Source organism: Motacilla alba, chromosome 7, assembly GCF_015832195.1.
Source record: "Motacilla alba alba isolate MOTALB_02 chromosome 7, Motacilla_alba_V1.0_pri, whole genome shotgun sequence".
NCBI classification, from domain to species: domain Eukaryota; kingdom Metazoa; phylum Chordata; class Aves; order Passeriformes; family Motacillidae; genus Motacilla; species Motacilla alba.
The window spans coordinates 37242801-37257811 of NC_052022.1; the positions used below are offsets into that span (position 1 = coordinate 37242801).

General features: G+C 55.1%; 1 protein-coding gene across 1 annotated transcript; it reads right to left on the bottom strand.

Annotated features, from left to right (window-relative positions):
- Positions 1 to 13089: 13089 nt before the first annotated feature.
- ARL4C (ADP ribosylation factor like GTPase 4C) lies at positions 13090 to 14126 on the bottom strand. The gene is made up of 2 exons (XM_038142717.1): positions 13324 to 14126; positions 13090 to 13177 (listed from the first exon to the last, which is right to left on the bottom strand). Exons 1-2 carry the CDS (start codon positions 13896 to 13898, stop codon positions 13090 to 13092), a joined length of 663 nt encoding a protein of 220 aa, XP_037998645.1. The 5' UTR covers positions 13899 to 14126.
- Between the last annotated feature and the right edge of the window lie 885 nt (positions 14127 to 15011).

Consider the following 15011-nt stretch of genomic DNA (forward strand, 5'->3'; position numbering starts at 1 on the left):
TGGGAAATGCACCTTGGCTTTGTCAACCTTTCACCCTGGACAAAGCTTTGGGGCCAGGGATCCCCTTTTAGGGATGTCTCTGATGCCAAGAATGGCAGCAGGCAGTGTTTGGGTCAGCTGGGATGGCCCCCACAGGGGTTTCCCACACTTGCTGGTGTTCAAGGTCTCCTTTTTTTCCTTGGGAAAGGAGCAGAACACCTGATTTTTCACTCTGCACCTTGGGAATGTCATGGCTCAGAATCTCACCCTCAGGACAGCGATCAGAGTTATTTATTACACACACAGTGGTGGGGTGCAGCTCTCACAACGGGACAGGGACAAGCTCAAACCTCCGGGAGAACAGGGTTTTATCTCCAGCTCTCACGGGGCCTCGTGGGTGGAAAAACTCAGCCTGCTGGGGCTTGGTCCCTGCAGTCACCCTCTGTTTCCTCTCACTGCCCTACTTTACTTGCTAGCACAACTTTTGGAGCAACTTCTGCGGTTGGAAGGGACAAAGCCACTTCCAGCAAGCTGTTGCAAAATCCTGAAACAGGAGTAAAACTCGGGAATTCATTTTTAGTTTGAGGTGGGTGGTTTTTCTTGTTTGTTTTTGGGTTGGGTTTTTGTTTTGTTTTGTTTTTTGTTTTGTTTTGTTTTGGGGGTTTTTTGCTAGTTTTGTTTTGTTTTTTGGGGGTTTTTTGTTTGTTTGTTTGTTTGTTTTAAATGGGTACTGGCTTCTTTCCAATCTGCTGCATCACCCAGGAGGCTGCAAGCTCCCCTTCTGACATCTGAGAGGGAAGGTTGGGCTCCTCAGCATGAAAAGTTACCCCCAGGATGTGGAACTTTGTGCTAAACCACAAAGCTTGGGATGAAATTCCCAGGAGCTGGCAGCCTGTGGAGGAGCTGGCGTTTCAGGGAAGGCGAGAGGCACAATCCTCATGATTGTCCCTGCATTAATCTCCTGGGCAGGCAAGGACCTTCCTGGAGGTGGTTTGGGACAGGAATGTGGCATGAAACACTTGGGGTGCTGGAACTGGACTGGGAGGGTTTGGATTTCACCTGGAACAGGAGCATTTGGAATCACTGGGAGGTGCCCCAGCCTAAGTGAGTGGTTTGTGCTGATGGCTGAGAGCAAACTGCACTGCCAGGCCTCTCACTGCAGGGATCCCACATCTGCAGGTGCCCTGGAGAGGTTCATTCCTGCCTGACACACTCTGGGGGCTGAGCTGGGCTCAGGGACCCCCTCCCCACCCATTTCTCTTCCCCGGGAGGAGCCTTTCGCTGCCTCTCCTTTGTACCTGGGGGTGATGGAGCTGATCTTGTGGGGATACCCAGAGAGGGGAAATCCCCCCCTGCACGTCCCTGCCACATCCAGCCCTGCTGCCTCCTGCCCTGAGCCAGGCACCAAAAGGAGCTGGGGCTGCCCCTGCATCCCTGGAAGTGTCCTAGGCCAGCTTGGATGGGGCTTGGAGCAGCCTGGGACAGTGGAAGGTGTCCCTGCCCTGGCTCAGAGCATCTTTGCCATTAGCTGAGAATTACATTGTGCTTATTTGACCCAGGCATCTTTCGCTTCACAATAACAGTTTGATTACCATTGTGAGGGGTTTTTCATTGTCCAATCTCTGTTTCTTATGCTAATTGATCAGAGAAAGAAATATGCGCAGGTTAAGGAAGATGTTGGCTGTTTTTAATGGAATAGATGTCCAAGTGTCTGTCCGTGTCCGTTCATGCTTCATCAGTTGGGTGTGAAACTGTGGGTTTTCCGTTCATAGCAAGTCAAGAATAGCAGTCTCATTCCTGTTGAACAGCTGTTCTTATTTTACCATTGCGCTGGCAAAAGCAGCTTCTGGGGGACTGAATTTGAACAGGGTCTCCACTACTCCAAGCAAGAGAATGGGATGAGATTTAAGGTCCTTGCAACCCAAATTATTCTGGGATTTGGTGATTCTGATAGTCTCCTCCCGTCTCATCCTGGGAACGGTTGCCATGGGGCTTTCCTGTGTTTTGGCCGATGTGGTGCTTGATGTATCCATGGATTTGCTCAGCTCTGCCCATAGGAATTCCAGTTTGTATTTCTTCCTCCTCCTCCCACTAAGATCAGGTCTGATGAGCAGCCTGGCTGGGAAAATGCGATTGGGATTGATTTTGTTGCCTGCAGCCGGTGTTGATTGGAGATTCTGCCACTGTTTTGTCTCGGAAGTCGATTTCCTTGTAATTCTTCCGCAGTGGGGACTTGCTGCTTTCCCTCTAAGACATTAGGCCTTGGCCTGAGCAGTCTGGGCTTAAAACTGAATTTTTCACGTTGTTCTTTTCTCACAGAACTCGCTGCACCCAGCTCAGCCAGGGCCGGGGGTTCATCCTCTCTTCTTGCTTCCCATTTCTCCTCCTGCAGGGGAAGGGACTCTCCCATCCCACCTGCTTGGGATGTCCCCCCTGGAGCTGCTGGAAGTGATGTCCCACGCCTTGCTAGCCCCCAGGGGGGTGAGAGCAGCCTGGAGCAAGACCCTGTGTCATCAGGTCAGCCTGAAAATCACCTGGAAAACTGCCACGGGAAGGCTGGAGCAAACCACTGGGAATTGTATCTGCTGGGAAAGGTGGGGAAGGAGAGGCCAAACCTGCAGGGAATGGGATTTAGGGACTTGCTGTCTCCATTACACCCCGTGCATGTCCAGAGCTTGTTTGTGAGCAATTAAGGCAGAGCCTTAAGCAGAGCTGGAGAGCACGATTAAGTAATTAACAGTAATTAAAGGCATGTTATCCATGGATTTGGTGTTGGGGATAGAGTGAGGAATTCAGGGGTCAGGCTTAACCCCTCCCTGCTCTGAGAAGGCACAGATCATCCCCTTTTGAGATGGAGAGAAGGGGGAAAAAAAGAAACTAACTGAGCCTTGCAGAGTTCCCTGCGTTATTTTCCCAATCAGACCTGAAGGTGCCAAGGCTCCTCTCGCCCAAAATGGAACCTTTTAAAGGATTTTCCTTTTCAGAGTTGTGCCACACAGTGCAAAGCTCCCAGGCCTTCTCCTGCTGTTTCAGGCAATAAATCTGTTCATTGAAGCTCTCCTTCTGCCATGAGACCTCTCACAAGCTCTATATTTGCCCTTGCTAGGGCTTTTCTGTGAAAAAAAAAAACCAAATAAATGTGTCAGGGCTTCTGGTTTCTGCCAGCATCAGGAGGAGTTTGGAGAGTGAGTTACTACATTGGACCTGGAAGCTGGATTTATTTCTGCTGTGTTCCCAAGGACCAGTCTGTAGGGAAAAGCCAGTCTAGAATCTGCAAGGATGCAAAAGAATACAGGTTTAGGGGGAATTTGGGAAGAAAAGTAATTTTTGTTTTGTTTTTGTTGTTTGGTTTTTTTTTTTGGTTTTGTGGGGGTTTTTTTGTTTGTGGTTTTTTTTTCTGATTTAGCACTTGGATCCACAGCGGGTTGATTAAAGCAAAAGGGACAACTCAGGAAGGTCCCCACGTGAATTGATCCCCCTGGGATAATCAGGAATAACTTTTCTGGGTAGGGCAAAGCCTCGGGAGCAGGGCTGAGGGGGATGAGAGACAAACTCCTTTTGCCTGCTGCTCTCCCTCTCGTTATTATCCACACATAAATTACCCACATTCTTTGCAAGCCGGGTCTTGTCTTGACTGAGGGAGCTCAGATCATCAGAAATGCACCAGTTTTCCTGCACATTTCCTGACACAAGCAGCTCGGGAGCAGGGGGGAAATGGGGTAAGGTTTCTCCTGCTGCCATTTCTGAGAGTTTCCTGGGGTTCCTGGGCTCCCAATACTGGAAATTTGTGGACACCCAGTGAGAAAACGGCCTCAGCATGGAGAATACCCCTTATGGCCTGACAGAATTTCATTATACACCTCCAATAATGCAAAATTCCTTCCAAAATTCCCAGTGAAGAGCCATCTCAGAGCAAGCACAATCCATCCCAGCAGCGTCGTCTCAGCATTACCCAAGGTCACTGCACCTCCCTTCTTGTCCCCCCTCACCGTGGCACTTTGCCACCAGCATTTCCATGAAATGGCTCCATTTTTGATGAATACTTGGGGGTTTTTTTTTGTGGTTTTGGGTGGGTCTTTTTGGGTTTTTGGGTGGGTTTTTTGGTTTTTTTTTTTTTCTGTGGATGGCCAGGGAAGAGCAGCACTGGCTGCTTTCCAAGCAGCTCCACTGCAGATGCCAAGGTTTGCACAGGGCCCTCTGTCCCCCCCTGGTTAATGGATCACCAGGACATGACCCGGCTGAGGCTGCTGGGAACAGGGGCTGGATAAACACCCACTCCATGGGCAACATTCTCACTCCATGGGCAACATTCCCACTTCAGGACTTGCTGGAAATTTGGGGTGCCCAGGCAGACCAACCCCCCCAAAACACCTCATTCTAGCCCCAAAGAAGCACCCCTGCCACCTCCAGCTGAGAGTCTGGGGGATACCCTGAGGTTCTTATCCCAGAGCAGAAATAATTTGGGACCAAATAGTTTAATGGGGACATGGACAGGTCACAGGGATCTGTGACTGCCTCCATAAACACATCCGTGGTGTGGGGAAAGGCATCACCCAGCACAGGATGGGAAAAGCTGGAGGTGGGCTGGAGATGCCAACCACCAGGAGAAATACAGAAGTGTGGAATTGGAGAAGCTCTTTAAGATCGTGGAGTCCAAATACCCTGCCCAAAACTGCCAAGGTCGTCACTAAACCGTGTCCCCAAGTGTCACATCCACACCTTAAAGCTCCTCTTGCAGAGGAGCAGAAGGAGCTAAGGGAATATTTGCAATATATCCTTCCCTGTGTGCAATTTTATAAATACAAAAACCATAACATGGGTGGGAAATAAACACCCATATATAAATATACATAAATATATGTAAACCCCCCCCCCCCCCCCCCCCATATCCAGAACTTCTTCACCAGGAATTACAAATAAGGAACTTGAATATCTCAGCAGACACAGCCCTGCCTTCTCCCTCCCTTCCTCCCGCGTCACTCTCTCCATTATCCAGCTAAAAATAAAGGAGCCTTGAGCACCCAAGTCTCCCAAGGGCCCCTGGAAGATAAACATCAGGCCTTGGTGTTAGCAGCCCCTCCCCAGGGCTGGGAGCAGCAGCCTGTGTCCCTCTGCACCCAAAAGCTCCAGCCCCACGGTGTGGGATGAGGGTGTTGCTCATGGACCCCAAATCCTCTTCTCCCAGCCTTTCCCTCCGTCCTCAGAGGTCACAAACCCCTCAGGCCTCAGTGATAAAACTCCAGCAGGACTTCTCTTTCCTCCTGATGGGTTTATGGCCCCCTCATGCTCCACATTGTCACACCGGGACTTCCTCGCCAGCAATAACGCTTGGATTTCCCCCACTGCACCCCAGCAGCTCCCTGGGACACAGAGAATGCTGATGCTCGGGTGGAATGAATAGTTTCAGCCCTCCCCCCCTGCCTTGCCCTCACAGGGGAAGAAGGGCAGGGCCCCGGGGGGGTTGTTTGCCCTGCAGGAGGTTCTGCAGCTGATGAGGGACAAATTCTCAGCTCTTTGGACTCTTTGCACCCCAGTCCCGTGATGAAACACGGGCAGCACCTCCAGAGAGGCCGGGCTGGGTGGGAAGATGTTTGGTGGGAAGATGTTTGGTGGGAAGATGTTTGGTGCCAGAATCTGTAGGGAAAACCGGCAGAAGATGATTTTATCCCATCCTTAGCACCTCATGGCCAGTCTGAGCTACCCTGGAGTTGCTGGAAGTCCCAGAAGGAACACAGCAGGTCCCAGGGCTGGGCTGAGGCAGCAGAAGTCTCCCCAGCTCCCTGGGACCATCTCTGGGCCCCTGGGTCATTCCTGGGAGAGAAGGAATGTCCAGGTGCACGGGGAAGGCTGAAGGTCATTTGTTCATGGAGATGGGGAACAACCCAGCACAGGCTCCAAGGAGAAACTGAGGAAGGAATTCCTGCCTGTGAGGGCAATGAGGCCCTGGCACAGGGTGCCCAGAGAAGCTGGGGCTGCCCCTGGGTCTCTGGAAGTGCCCAAGGCCAGGCTGGAGGAACCTGGTCTAGTGGCAGGTGTCCCTGCCCATGGCACTGGATGAGCTTTAAGGTCTTTCCAACTCAAACCACTCTGTGATTCTGTGATTCTGTGATTCTGTGATTCCGTGATTCCGTGATTCCGTCATTCTGTCATTCTGTGATTCTGTGATTCTGTGTGTGGATCATGAGTCGCTATCTTGGTGTTTTTCTCCCCAGCCCCCACCGTCCTCTCCAGCAGCTCCCTCCAAGCATCCAGGTGTTTTCCAAGGATGCTCGGGAAGAGCACAGCCCATCCCGGGAGGATGGAAACCTGCAGCACTGCCATTCCCTCTGCAGCCCCTGGGCATTCCCACCGGGCAGCAGAAGGGTGGGGAAAGCTGCCAAAGAGCTGGAAGGGCCCCTTTGTAGGGAGGGCAGGAGGGGCTTTCCAGGGCTGTTTAAACATTAACCAGCACAACAACAGCCCTGTGTTCCCAGCTCCCACTGCCAGGGCAGGGCCTTCCCCTCTGGTGGCTGCGTTGCAGAGTCCTGAGCTGCTCCCAGCCCTGCAGACCCGGCCTGGCACGGTGCTGTGCTGGGGACAGGAGCTCCTGTGCCACCCACAGGGTGCCAGCGTGGGTCCCCGTGGCTGCAGGGACCCCCCAGCTGTGGGGTCGGGGGTGAGGATGGTTTCACCTCCCCTCTCACAGCCATCACCTTGCAGGATACGGCTGCAGGAGGGTTTCAGGGGGCTCAGCAATGAAACCAGAGCGGCCTGGAGCTGCTGGGAGCTGAGCCAAGGTGCTCAGCCAGCCCTGGTGCAGCTCTGGTGGCCCAAATGGGGGTGCCCAGGCAAACACCCCATTCTAGCCCCGAAAAGGCATCCCTGCTACCTCCAGCTGAGAGTCTGGGGGGGATACCCTGAGTTTCTTGTCCCAGAGCAGAAATCATTTCCCAATAATAATTTGGGACACAGTAATAATTTGGGACCCACTAATGTGGCCATGGCACGGCAGGAGCACCTGAATCTGCAGGAATCTCCCCCCCACCCTCAGCCTTCAGCCCCTTTCTCCACCAGGGAAGGGACGACCCTGCAGGTTGAGCTTCTTTACCATGGGGATGTGAGAATCACACCAGCCCCAATTCCTCTCTGAAGCCCAGGGAGGAGGAAAAATGCTGGAAATTTCCTTTTATTTCTGTGGAAAAGAAGTTTGGGGCGAGTTAAGTCATGTGACCAAGGTCAGGCAAGCAAGAGTGTAAAAAAAACCTGCATTTAGGCCCAGCTTTGCATCCTGCTCTCTTCCTGGCAGCAAAATACTTGAAAGCAATGCCAGGTGGGATCAGGAGCTTTGGGAGTGCCTGTTTCCCCAGTCCCATCTTTTGGGAATGCTCCAGCACCATGGGATCATGAGAACCAGAGCAGCTCACCCTACCCTTTTCTTATTTATTTACTGTTTTTATCACTATTTATTAATAAGTATGTATGTTATAATATTGTTAATATCAATAATTAGAATTAGAATTCCCATCTGTGATATCATTCACAGCAATAAATAAGGATGACTAATAATAAATGAGAAGAATCTCATCTGTGGGCTGATGAAGAGCTCTCTGCCCTTCTCACAAATTCCCATCGTGCTTCCAGCATTTTGGGAAGCTGTGGGATGCCATCAGTCAGGGAGGGAGGACAGGGGGTCATGGGACACATGGGATTCCTTCACCCGGGGGGTGTCCAGGCTCCACAACTCACCTTCCAGCAGTGTTTTAATGTCATTGCTGGAGAGTTTGATGGGCTTTGTGAGCTTCCCTGCCTGAAATGGCACACGAATGTCTGAGGGAAGCAAACACAGGCTAAGCTGAAATAAACAGAATGGTTTATTAGAGCAAATATTCCCAGGCTGAGCTCTCCATACTCAAACATCCTTGTGCTGAGATGTCTCAATTTTGCTCTGCCAGGCCAGCACGAGGCTCTTTTATTTTTTGCCTGGTGCATGCGCAAAGTGCTTAAAGCAACTCACAGCAGTGGCCTTTTGCTGCTCAGACAAAAAGTTCTGGTGGTCTGGGGGCAATTCCCATTGAAGAAGCTCCAGGATGGGGCTGCCTGAAACAAAGCAAATAACACTTGAATCACTGTGGGATTTCTTTATTTCTTCTGGCGGCGCTTTCTAGCCTGTTGTAAAGGGATGGTCATCCTCAGCCCACCCCAAAATTTGGCCAGAAGGCACCTGGTGCTGTGCAGTAGCTGCCAGTGCCCTGCTCCACTGCTCCAAGGACCCAGCGCCCTCCGGATTGCATTAACCAGGATGATCCTTTTAAAGATCCTTGCTTGGGAAGCAAATCCCATTTGAAATAAAGCAGAGGGATTTGGCTTAACGAGGCAAAGCCAGGGAAGAGAGGCAGAAGGACCTGTGTGGCTGGTAGAGCACGAGGCAAGGCAGAACCTGCAGCAGAGGGGCTCCCGGCGTGGAGGAGACGTCGGGAAGCCGCGTGCTTGGAAAAGCGGGATGCACCCAGGGGACACTCAGAGAGCGCTCAGCAGCCTTCCCTGGTGCCCTGCAGAGAGGGGGGGATCCACCAGGGACACACTGGGGCCTCATCTCTGCTCACTGCTGTCCCGACCCCATCTCCCACTGCTCCCAGCCCTGACCCATCCTCTTGGAATGTTCCGGCTCCTTCTCAGCTGGAACTGCCCGCCTGCTCCCTCGCTGCTTTGTGTCCCGTGCAGGGGACTGCAGCACCCTTGGGCGCTGCCTGGCGGCCCCGTGTGCCATCAGGGTCCCCAAACCCCACGCCGGGGACCGTCCCTCGCTGTCCGGCCGCTCTGCCCGCCCGGGGCGGTGGCGCAGCCCCATCCACCAGGGCCAGCAGCCCCTTGTGCCACGTTCTCAGGACAACGTTCTCACGACAACCGGCCCAAACAGCGGCACTCCGGCCGGCAGGACGGGGAGGATGTCCGTGGATGATGTCCGTGGATGCACGAGGAGCTCCCCACAGGGCACAGCCCCTCCCGCCCTTTTCCCGCAAAGCCTGGCAGGAGAAATCCCAGCTCGGCCCCAGCACGGCGCTGCGGGAGGGGGAAGATGCAGCTGCGTGCAGAGCCACACACAGCCGGTCACAGCCTCGCAAAGCCAGGGCAGCTGTCTCTCTTCCTCCACTGCAGGCAAGAGGATGGTTCCCCCTTTAAACCAGGAGGAAAGCCTGCCCCAGCTCCACGTGGTGCCCAAAGTGCAGCTCCCCTGGCTCACAGATAAGCCCGGGGACACAGTGTCAGCATCCGCACCTCCAGGCCAGCTGGAAAACCCCCAAAGATCAGCTTCTGCCAGGTGGGATCGGTGAGGGTGAGCCCCTTCAGGCTAAGGAAGGTGGAGGCAGTGCTGGGCTTTCAGATCCATGAAACCAGGAGGAGCACACAGTGTCCCACGGAAAATGGGGCCAGAGGATGGTCAGGAGCATCTTCAGGAGCACTGGACCATGTGACAGAGGGACGGGAGCCCATCAGTGATGCTGAGGAGGGAGCCCGTGGGGAACACTGCACCTTGCAGGGTCGGGGGGCAGCTGAGCAATGCACAACTCCATCCTGGAATGCCACGGTCCAGCTCAGCTCCAAGGGATTTCTGAGCCTTGATAGCAGCTCAGCAGCTGCGGCGCTGGATAAGCCTTTGGGTTCAAAGAACCATGGAATCTCCTGAGCTGGAGGGGACCTGCAAGGATCACAGAGTCCAACCCCCCTGGCCCTGCACAGACAGCCCAACAATCCCAGCCTGTGCATCCCTGAGAGCATTGTTCAAACGTTCCTTGGACTCTGGCAGCCTGGGGCTGTGCCCGTTCCCTGGGGAGCCTGGTCAGTGCCTCAGCACCCTCTGGGGGAAGAATCTTTTCCTGATCTCCAGCCTGACCTGCCCTGACACAGGTCCAGCTGTGCCCTGGGCTCCTGTCAGCACCCCTCAGAGCCCCCCAGCCCTGGTCCTGCAGAGCAGACACCACATCCCCTCACCCAGGCACTGCGCACCCCACAAACCTCAGGCGGGGTGAGAACACCCCAAGCCCTTCCCAATCTCACTTTCACAAGTCAGGCTCATCATTTCCCCTCTGGCTGCCTCGTCATCATTTAAAAAAAATAAAAAAATAAATTAAAAAAAAAAAAAAAGAGAGAGAAAGTCATTTGCCACCCAGCTCCACCGCTCCCCCCCCCCCCCGAAATGTCACCCTGGGTTTCCTGTGTCAGCAGCCACCCAGGAGCAGAGGCAGCCTCAAGCTCTGTCTGCAGCATCCTGTTCCCAAGTGCTGTTTTAACCCCTGCAGACCTGGCTCTCTGCCACCGACACCGCTCGCCCGAGGCCACCCGCTTAAAAAAAGCCATGCTGAGCAAAAAGGGGAGCTTTCTCTCTGCGTGATCGCCCCCCCTAACATGGATTTAAAATCAGAGGAGGTGGTGGAACAAAACTCCCCCTCCCCTTCCCACCAAAAAGTACCCTCCTCTCTCACAGCAGCAGAGATGCAGAGACATTAAGTGACCTGCCAAAGAGCTCAGATTTCATTAACCAGCAAATTATGGATGTCCCCCGTGTCCTAGCAGGCTGCCACGTGACAGACCCGTGACACTGGATCCTCGGCAGGTCACTTCTCTGTCCCCTTGTCTCCTCTCCTCGGGGAGGCACAGGAACCTCCTTCAAACCACACAAAATGCAGCACTGATACTGAGAAATGAGCAGAACACTGGGTTTTGGTTGGTTTTGTTTTTTGTTTTTTTTTTTTTATCAGGCCCTTTCATTGTATAAATAATTTATTTCAGTTCACAGCATTATGTCTGCGTCTTAAAAAAAAAAAAAAAAAAAAAAACAGAAAAAGAAAAAAAAGGGAAGACGGGAGGAACAGAGACTGACGGACAATGGCGAGGGCAGGACACGGGATAACGCGGATGGGAACACGGGGAATGGACCTGGGGGAGTGAGACCTGCCAAAAAACCCAGGTCATCCAGAATCTGAGAAGATGCACGGCCTTGCAGAGAGCCCAGACAGTTCCCCTTGGGGGCTGCTCTGCTGAGGGCCCCCTTCTTGCAGCCCACCGAGGGCGACGCTCATCTTCACACGGGGGGAAAACCGGGTGGAACGTTACGGAAACACCACGGAAGCCAGGAGCTACTGGTTGGAAAAGTCTTTTTAATTATTGCAGAAAGCAGAGTGGCTGGCAAGGGCACGGGCGCAGCGTCCCACCCGAACCTCCCAGCCCTCTGCCATCTCTCCAAGGGGATGCTCAGCTGGGTGGAACAGGCTCCCAGGAAGGACCCAGCTCCATAAAAACCAGCCTTTCCATTTGCCAAACCGAGATCAGCCAGGAGGTAAAAAAACCCACCACCAACAGCCTGCACGTGTCATTCCTAAAACCTGATCGCCCTGGAGCTGCTGGGGTCAACACAGCTTTTACATTTCAAACAGGTCGCTCTGCCAAAAACGGGTTAATACAAGTGGCCTCTGTGGCATCAAAAATAAATAATTCTTTTTCTCTCTCTCTCTCTCTCTCTCGACAGCAAGTACCAAAGTGTTGGAGGTGAAGACAAAGCAGGGAAACCCGAGGGAGCGGGAAGAGAGCCACCTGAACGGATGGGACCAGCCCACACAGATCGGGAACTCAAACCCGGCAAGAGGAGAAGAAACAACTCGGCTGCAACATTTGTTCCCTAACAAACCCCCCCACCCCCCAGAAATGCTGTTTGGAAGGTGCTCATCGCTGCAAGGGGAGGATCAACTCCCCGAAACCCGAAGGGAATTTTGCTTTTGTCTGCTTGGCGCTTTCCCCTTGGCTGCTCAGGGAAGGGGTTTGCAAACGGGAAAGCTGGTGTAAAATCACCAGAAAACCCTGCCTGCCTCCAAATTCAGCATCTTTGGCCCCTGAGGGCTGCCTGCTTCAGCTCTGTGGGAAGCCAGGACCCCGGAGAGCCGGATCCCAGGCTGAAACACAGACAGCAAGTGGATTTTGGTCCCCAGCCCCGTGCAGGTATAAAATGTTCACCTGCAGGAGGGGGCGGCCAGGCCCGGCCCTGCCCGGCTGCTCAGGCTGCTCTGCGGGCACAGCTTGCCCCTGTCGCTCCTGGGGGAAGTGAGGGGCTTTTCGGGTTTGAATCTTTATTAGAAACCTACCAGAACCCCCTCATGCCTCTTCACCCCCTGCCATCTTCCCTTTCCAGCAGAGATTTTTTTTGCAGGCTCTGGCCACCTCTGTCCATCCATCCATCCATCCATCCTGCCCTGCCATGACCCTCCCTGACTTGGCCTCCTGCCCCACTGCAGAGCAGCACAGTGGCCAGAACCCCGAACTCTGCCTTTTTGGGGGGTTTCACTAAGTAACCCCCAGTTTGGATCCCCTCCAAAGCCGCACCTGGGAGCACCCTGAGCACGGGGACAATGCACACCTGCGGGGGGCTTTGCTGCAGAAGGCGACACTGCCGAGCCTTTGAGAAACGGGGGTCCTGCACAACCACCCCCAAAGCTTCCAGCAGCGTTCACCCCAAACCCTTGGGTATTCTTTTTTTCCTTTTTTCACCCTTTTTTTGAGCCAAAAGCTTAGAGCTCTGCACCATTCAGCAGCTGCTCAGCACCCCAGTGTCGCATCCTCCCACCCCAAGCCACAAGCCAAAGGCTGCCCGTCCTTGCTCTGTGCCCTAAAACACCAGCCAGGGTGGGCGGATGTCCCCTTACCCACCACACCCACCCCTCCAAGACATTTTCTGCTGGTGCAACCCCCCCCCCCCCCACCCCCGTCCAAGCTTTCAACACCCCTTCCCACCGCCACCCGCGGGGGAGGGATCCAGGAATGCGGGGATGCATGGATGAGGGCTGCAAGCCCCCTCCCCGCTGACCTTGCCGAGCCACGGTGCGTCCGCACACCCCGCAGCACCGACCCCCCCCCGCCCCCAAAATGCATGTGAGGGGCTGGCATCGACACCCCCAGATGCCCACGGTAAAGACTCAGAAGCACGCTGGGCTCCGCTCGAACGCGCTTCAGCAGGGTCCTGCCCTGCTGGTTCCCCGGCACACAAAGGCTCGGTGGTCCCGGAGATGGAGAGGGGGGATTCATCCCGGGGGGATTCATCCCGTTTTTCCGTGTTTCCAGCCCAAGGGAGTTCGGATCAGACCCTCAGGAGCACGGGGCGGTGGGAGAGGGGAGCTCCGGGATCTGGGCTCGGCTGGCGGGAGCCGCTTTGTTATCACCACTATTGTCTGTCCTTTGGGGAAGGAGGGAAAAAAATGAAGAGGGGGGGAAAAAAATAAAAAAAGAACGATTAAACCCAAAAGAATCGCTTTGGTTCTGTCTCCCCCTCGGTTCCTTTGTCTGCTCCCCCATCCCTCCCCGCCTCGGCTGGGCTTCTACCGCTTCTTCTTCTGCTTGAGGGACTTCCTGCGCTTGAGGATCATCTCGTAGAGCTTGTCCATGCCCTCCGTCAGCCCCTCGCCGATGATGGCGCAGGCGGGCTGGATGTGGTAGGTGGTGGAAGGGGTCAGCTCGTGGAGGGCCAGCTGCTTCTCGATCTCGGCCACCGGCAGCGATTTGGGCAGGTCCTGCTTGTTGGCGATGACCAGCAGCGGGGTGCCCTGGTTCTCCGCGAACTTGGTCACCTTGTGCAGCTCCGTTTTGGCTTCCTCCAGCCGGTCCACGTCCACTGAGTCCACCACGTAGATGATGCCATCGGTGCAGCGGCTGTAGGACTTCCAGAGCGGGCGCAGCTTCTCCTGGCCGCCCACGTCCCAGAAGTGGCAGCTGATGCCCTTGGCCGTCCCGTTGCTGAGCCGGATCTTCTCCGTGTTGAAGCCGATGGTGGGCACGGTGTTGACGAACTCGTTGAACTTGAGGCGGTAGAGCACCGTGGTCTTGCCCGCCGAATCCAGGCCCAGCATGACGATGTGCAGGGACTGGAAGGCGGAGATGTTGGAGGAGATGTTCCCCATGGCCACGGCTCCCGGCCGCGCTCACAGCCCCGCGCCCATCCCCGCGCCGCCGGCCCGCAGCGGGGGCACGGCTCGGGGCGGCGGAGGGAGCCGGGAGCGGGGAGCAGGGATCGGGGATATGATGGGATCGGGGATTTGGGATCGGGAACACGCAGCGCGGCTCCACGCGGCGGCAGCGCGCCGGGACTGCCGACCCTCGCCCCGCCCGGCAGGAGGAGGAGGAGGAGGAGGGAAAGGAGGAGGAGGAAGAGAAAGAGGATGGGAGGACGAGGAGGAGGGGCCGCGCCGCCGCCTTCCTCCCGCTCCGCCCCGCGTCCTGCCCGGATCGCCCGTGCCGGCACCGCCCCTGCCCGCGTTCACCTGGCCCTGCCCGAGCTTCACCTGGCCCTGCCCGCGCCTCTGCTCCTCGGAGACCCCCGGGAGCGCCACCCCCCTGTGCCGGAGGCTTGGTTATCCTTCTGTTCGTCGTCGTGACCGACTGCGGCAAGCAGTACAAAAACCCCTTAAAAATAGTAACCACGCTAGATAGGTAGGGCTGCTCCGCCCCTGGAAGTGTCCAAGGCCAGGCTGGATGGGGCTTGGAGCAACCTGCGGTAGTGGAAGGTGTCCCTGCCCGTGGCAGGGGGTGGAACAAGATGTTTTTTTCAGGTCCCTTCCAACCTGACCCATTCTGGGATTCTGGGATTATTCATTGCACGGGGGACACCAGGGGCTGCACCAGAAGCTGCTCAGGCACAGCTTTCCAGGGACACCTGGCACCAGTGATGATTCGAGCCGGAAAGGAGCAGAGCAGTGTGGAGCACCTGCGTCCCCTGCAGCTGTCACAGCGTCCCCAAGCAGAGAGATGCCACGGGGGGAAAACCTCACCTGTGCTGGATCCAGGGCAGGGCTGGCTCTGATGCTGGTCGCTGCTGCTAATGCCTTTTGGGTCTCGTATTTTGTAAAGGTTGTGAGTGCCCTCAACCCCTGATGAAGCTCCTGAGGTCTCCGGATATCTGAGCCATGGAACTTCTGTGCCAGTTACTCACAGGAGGGACCTTAAAGATCTGCTTCCAACTAAAGATGCAGTTCCACCTCCCTGCCGCGGGCAGGAGCACCTTCCGCTACCCCAGG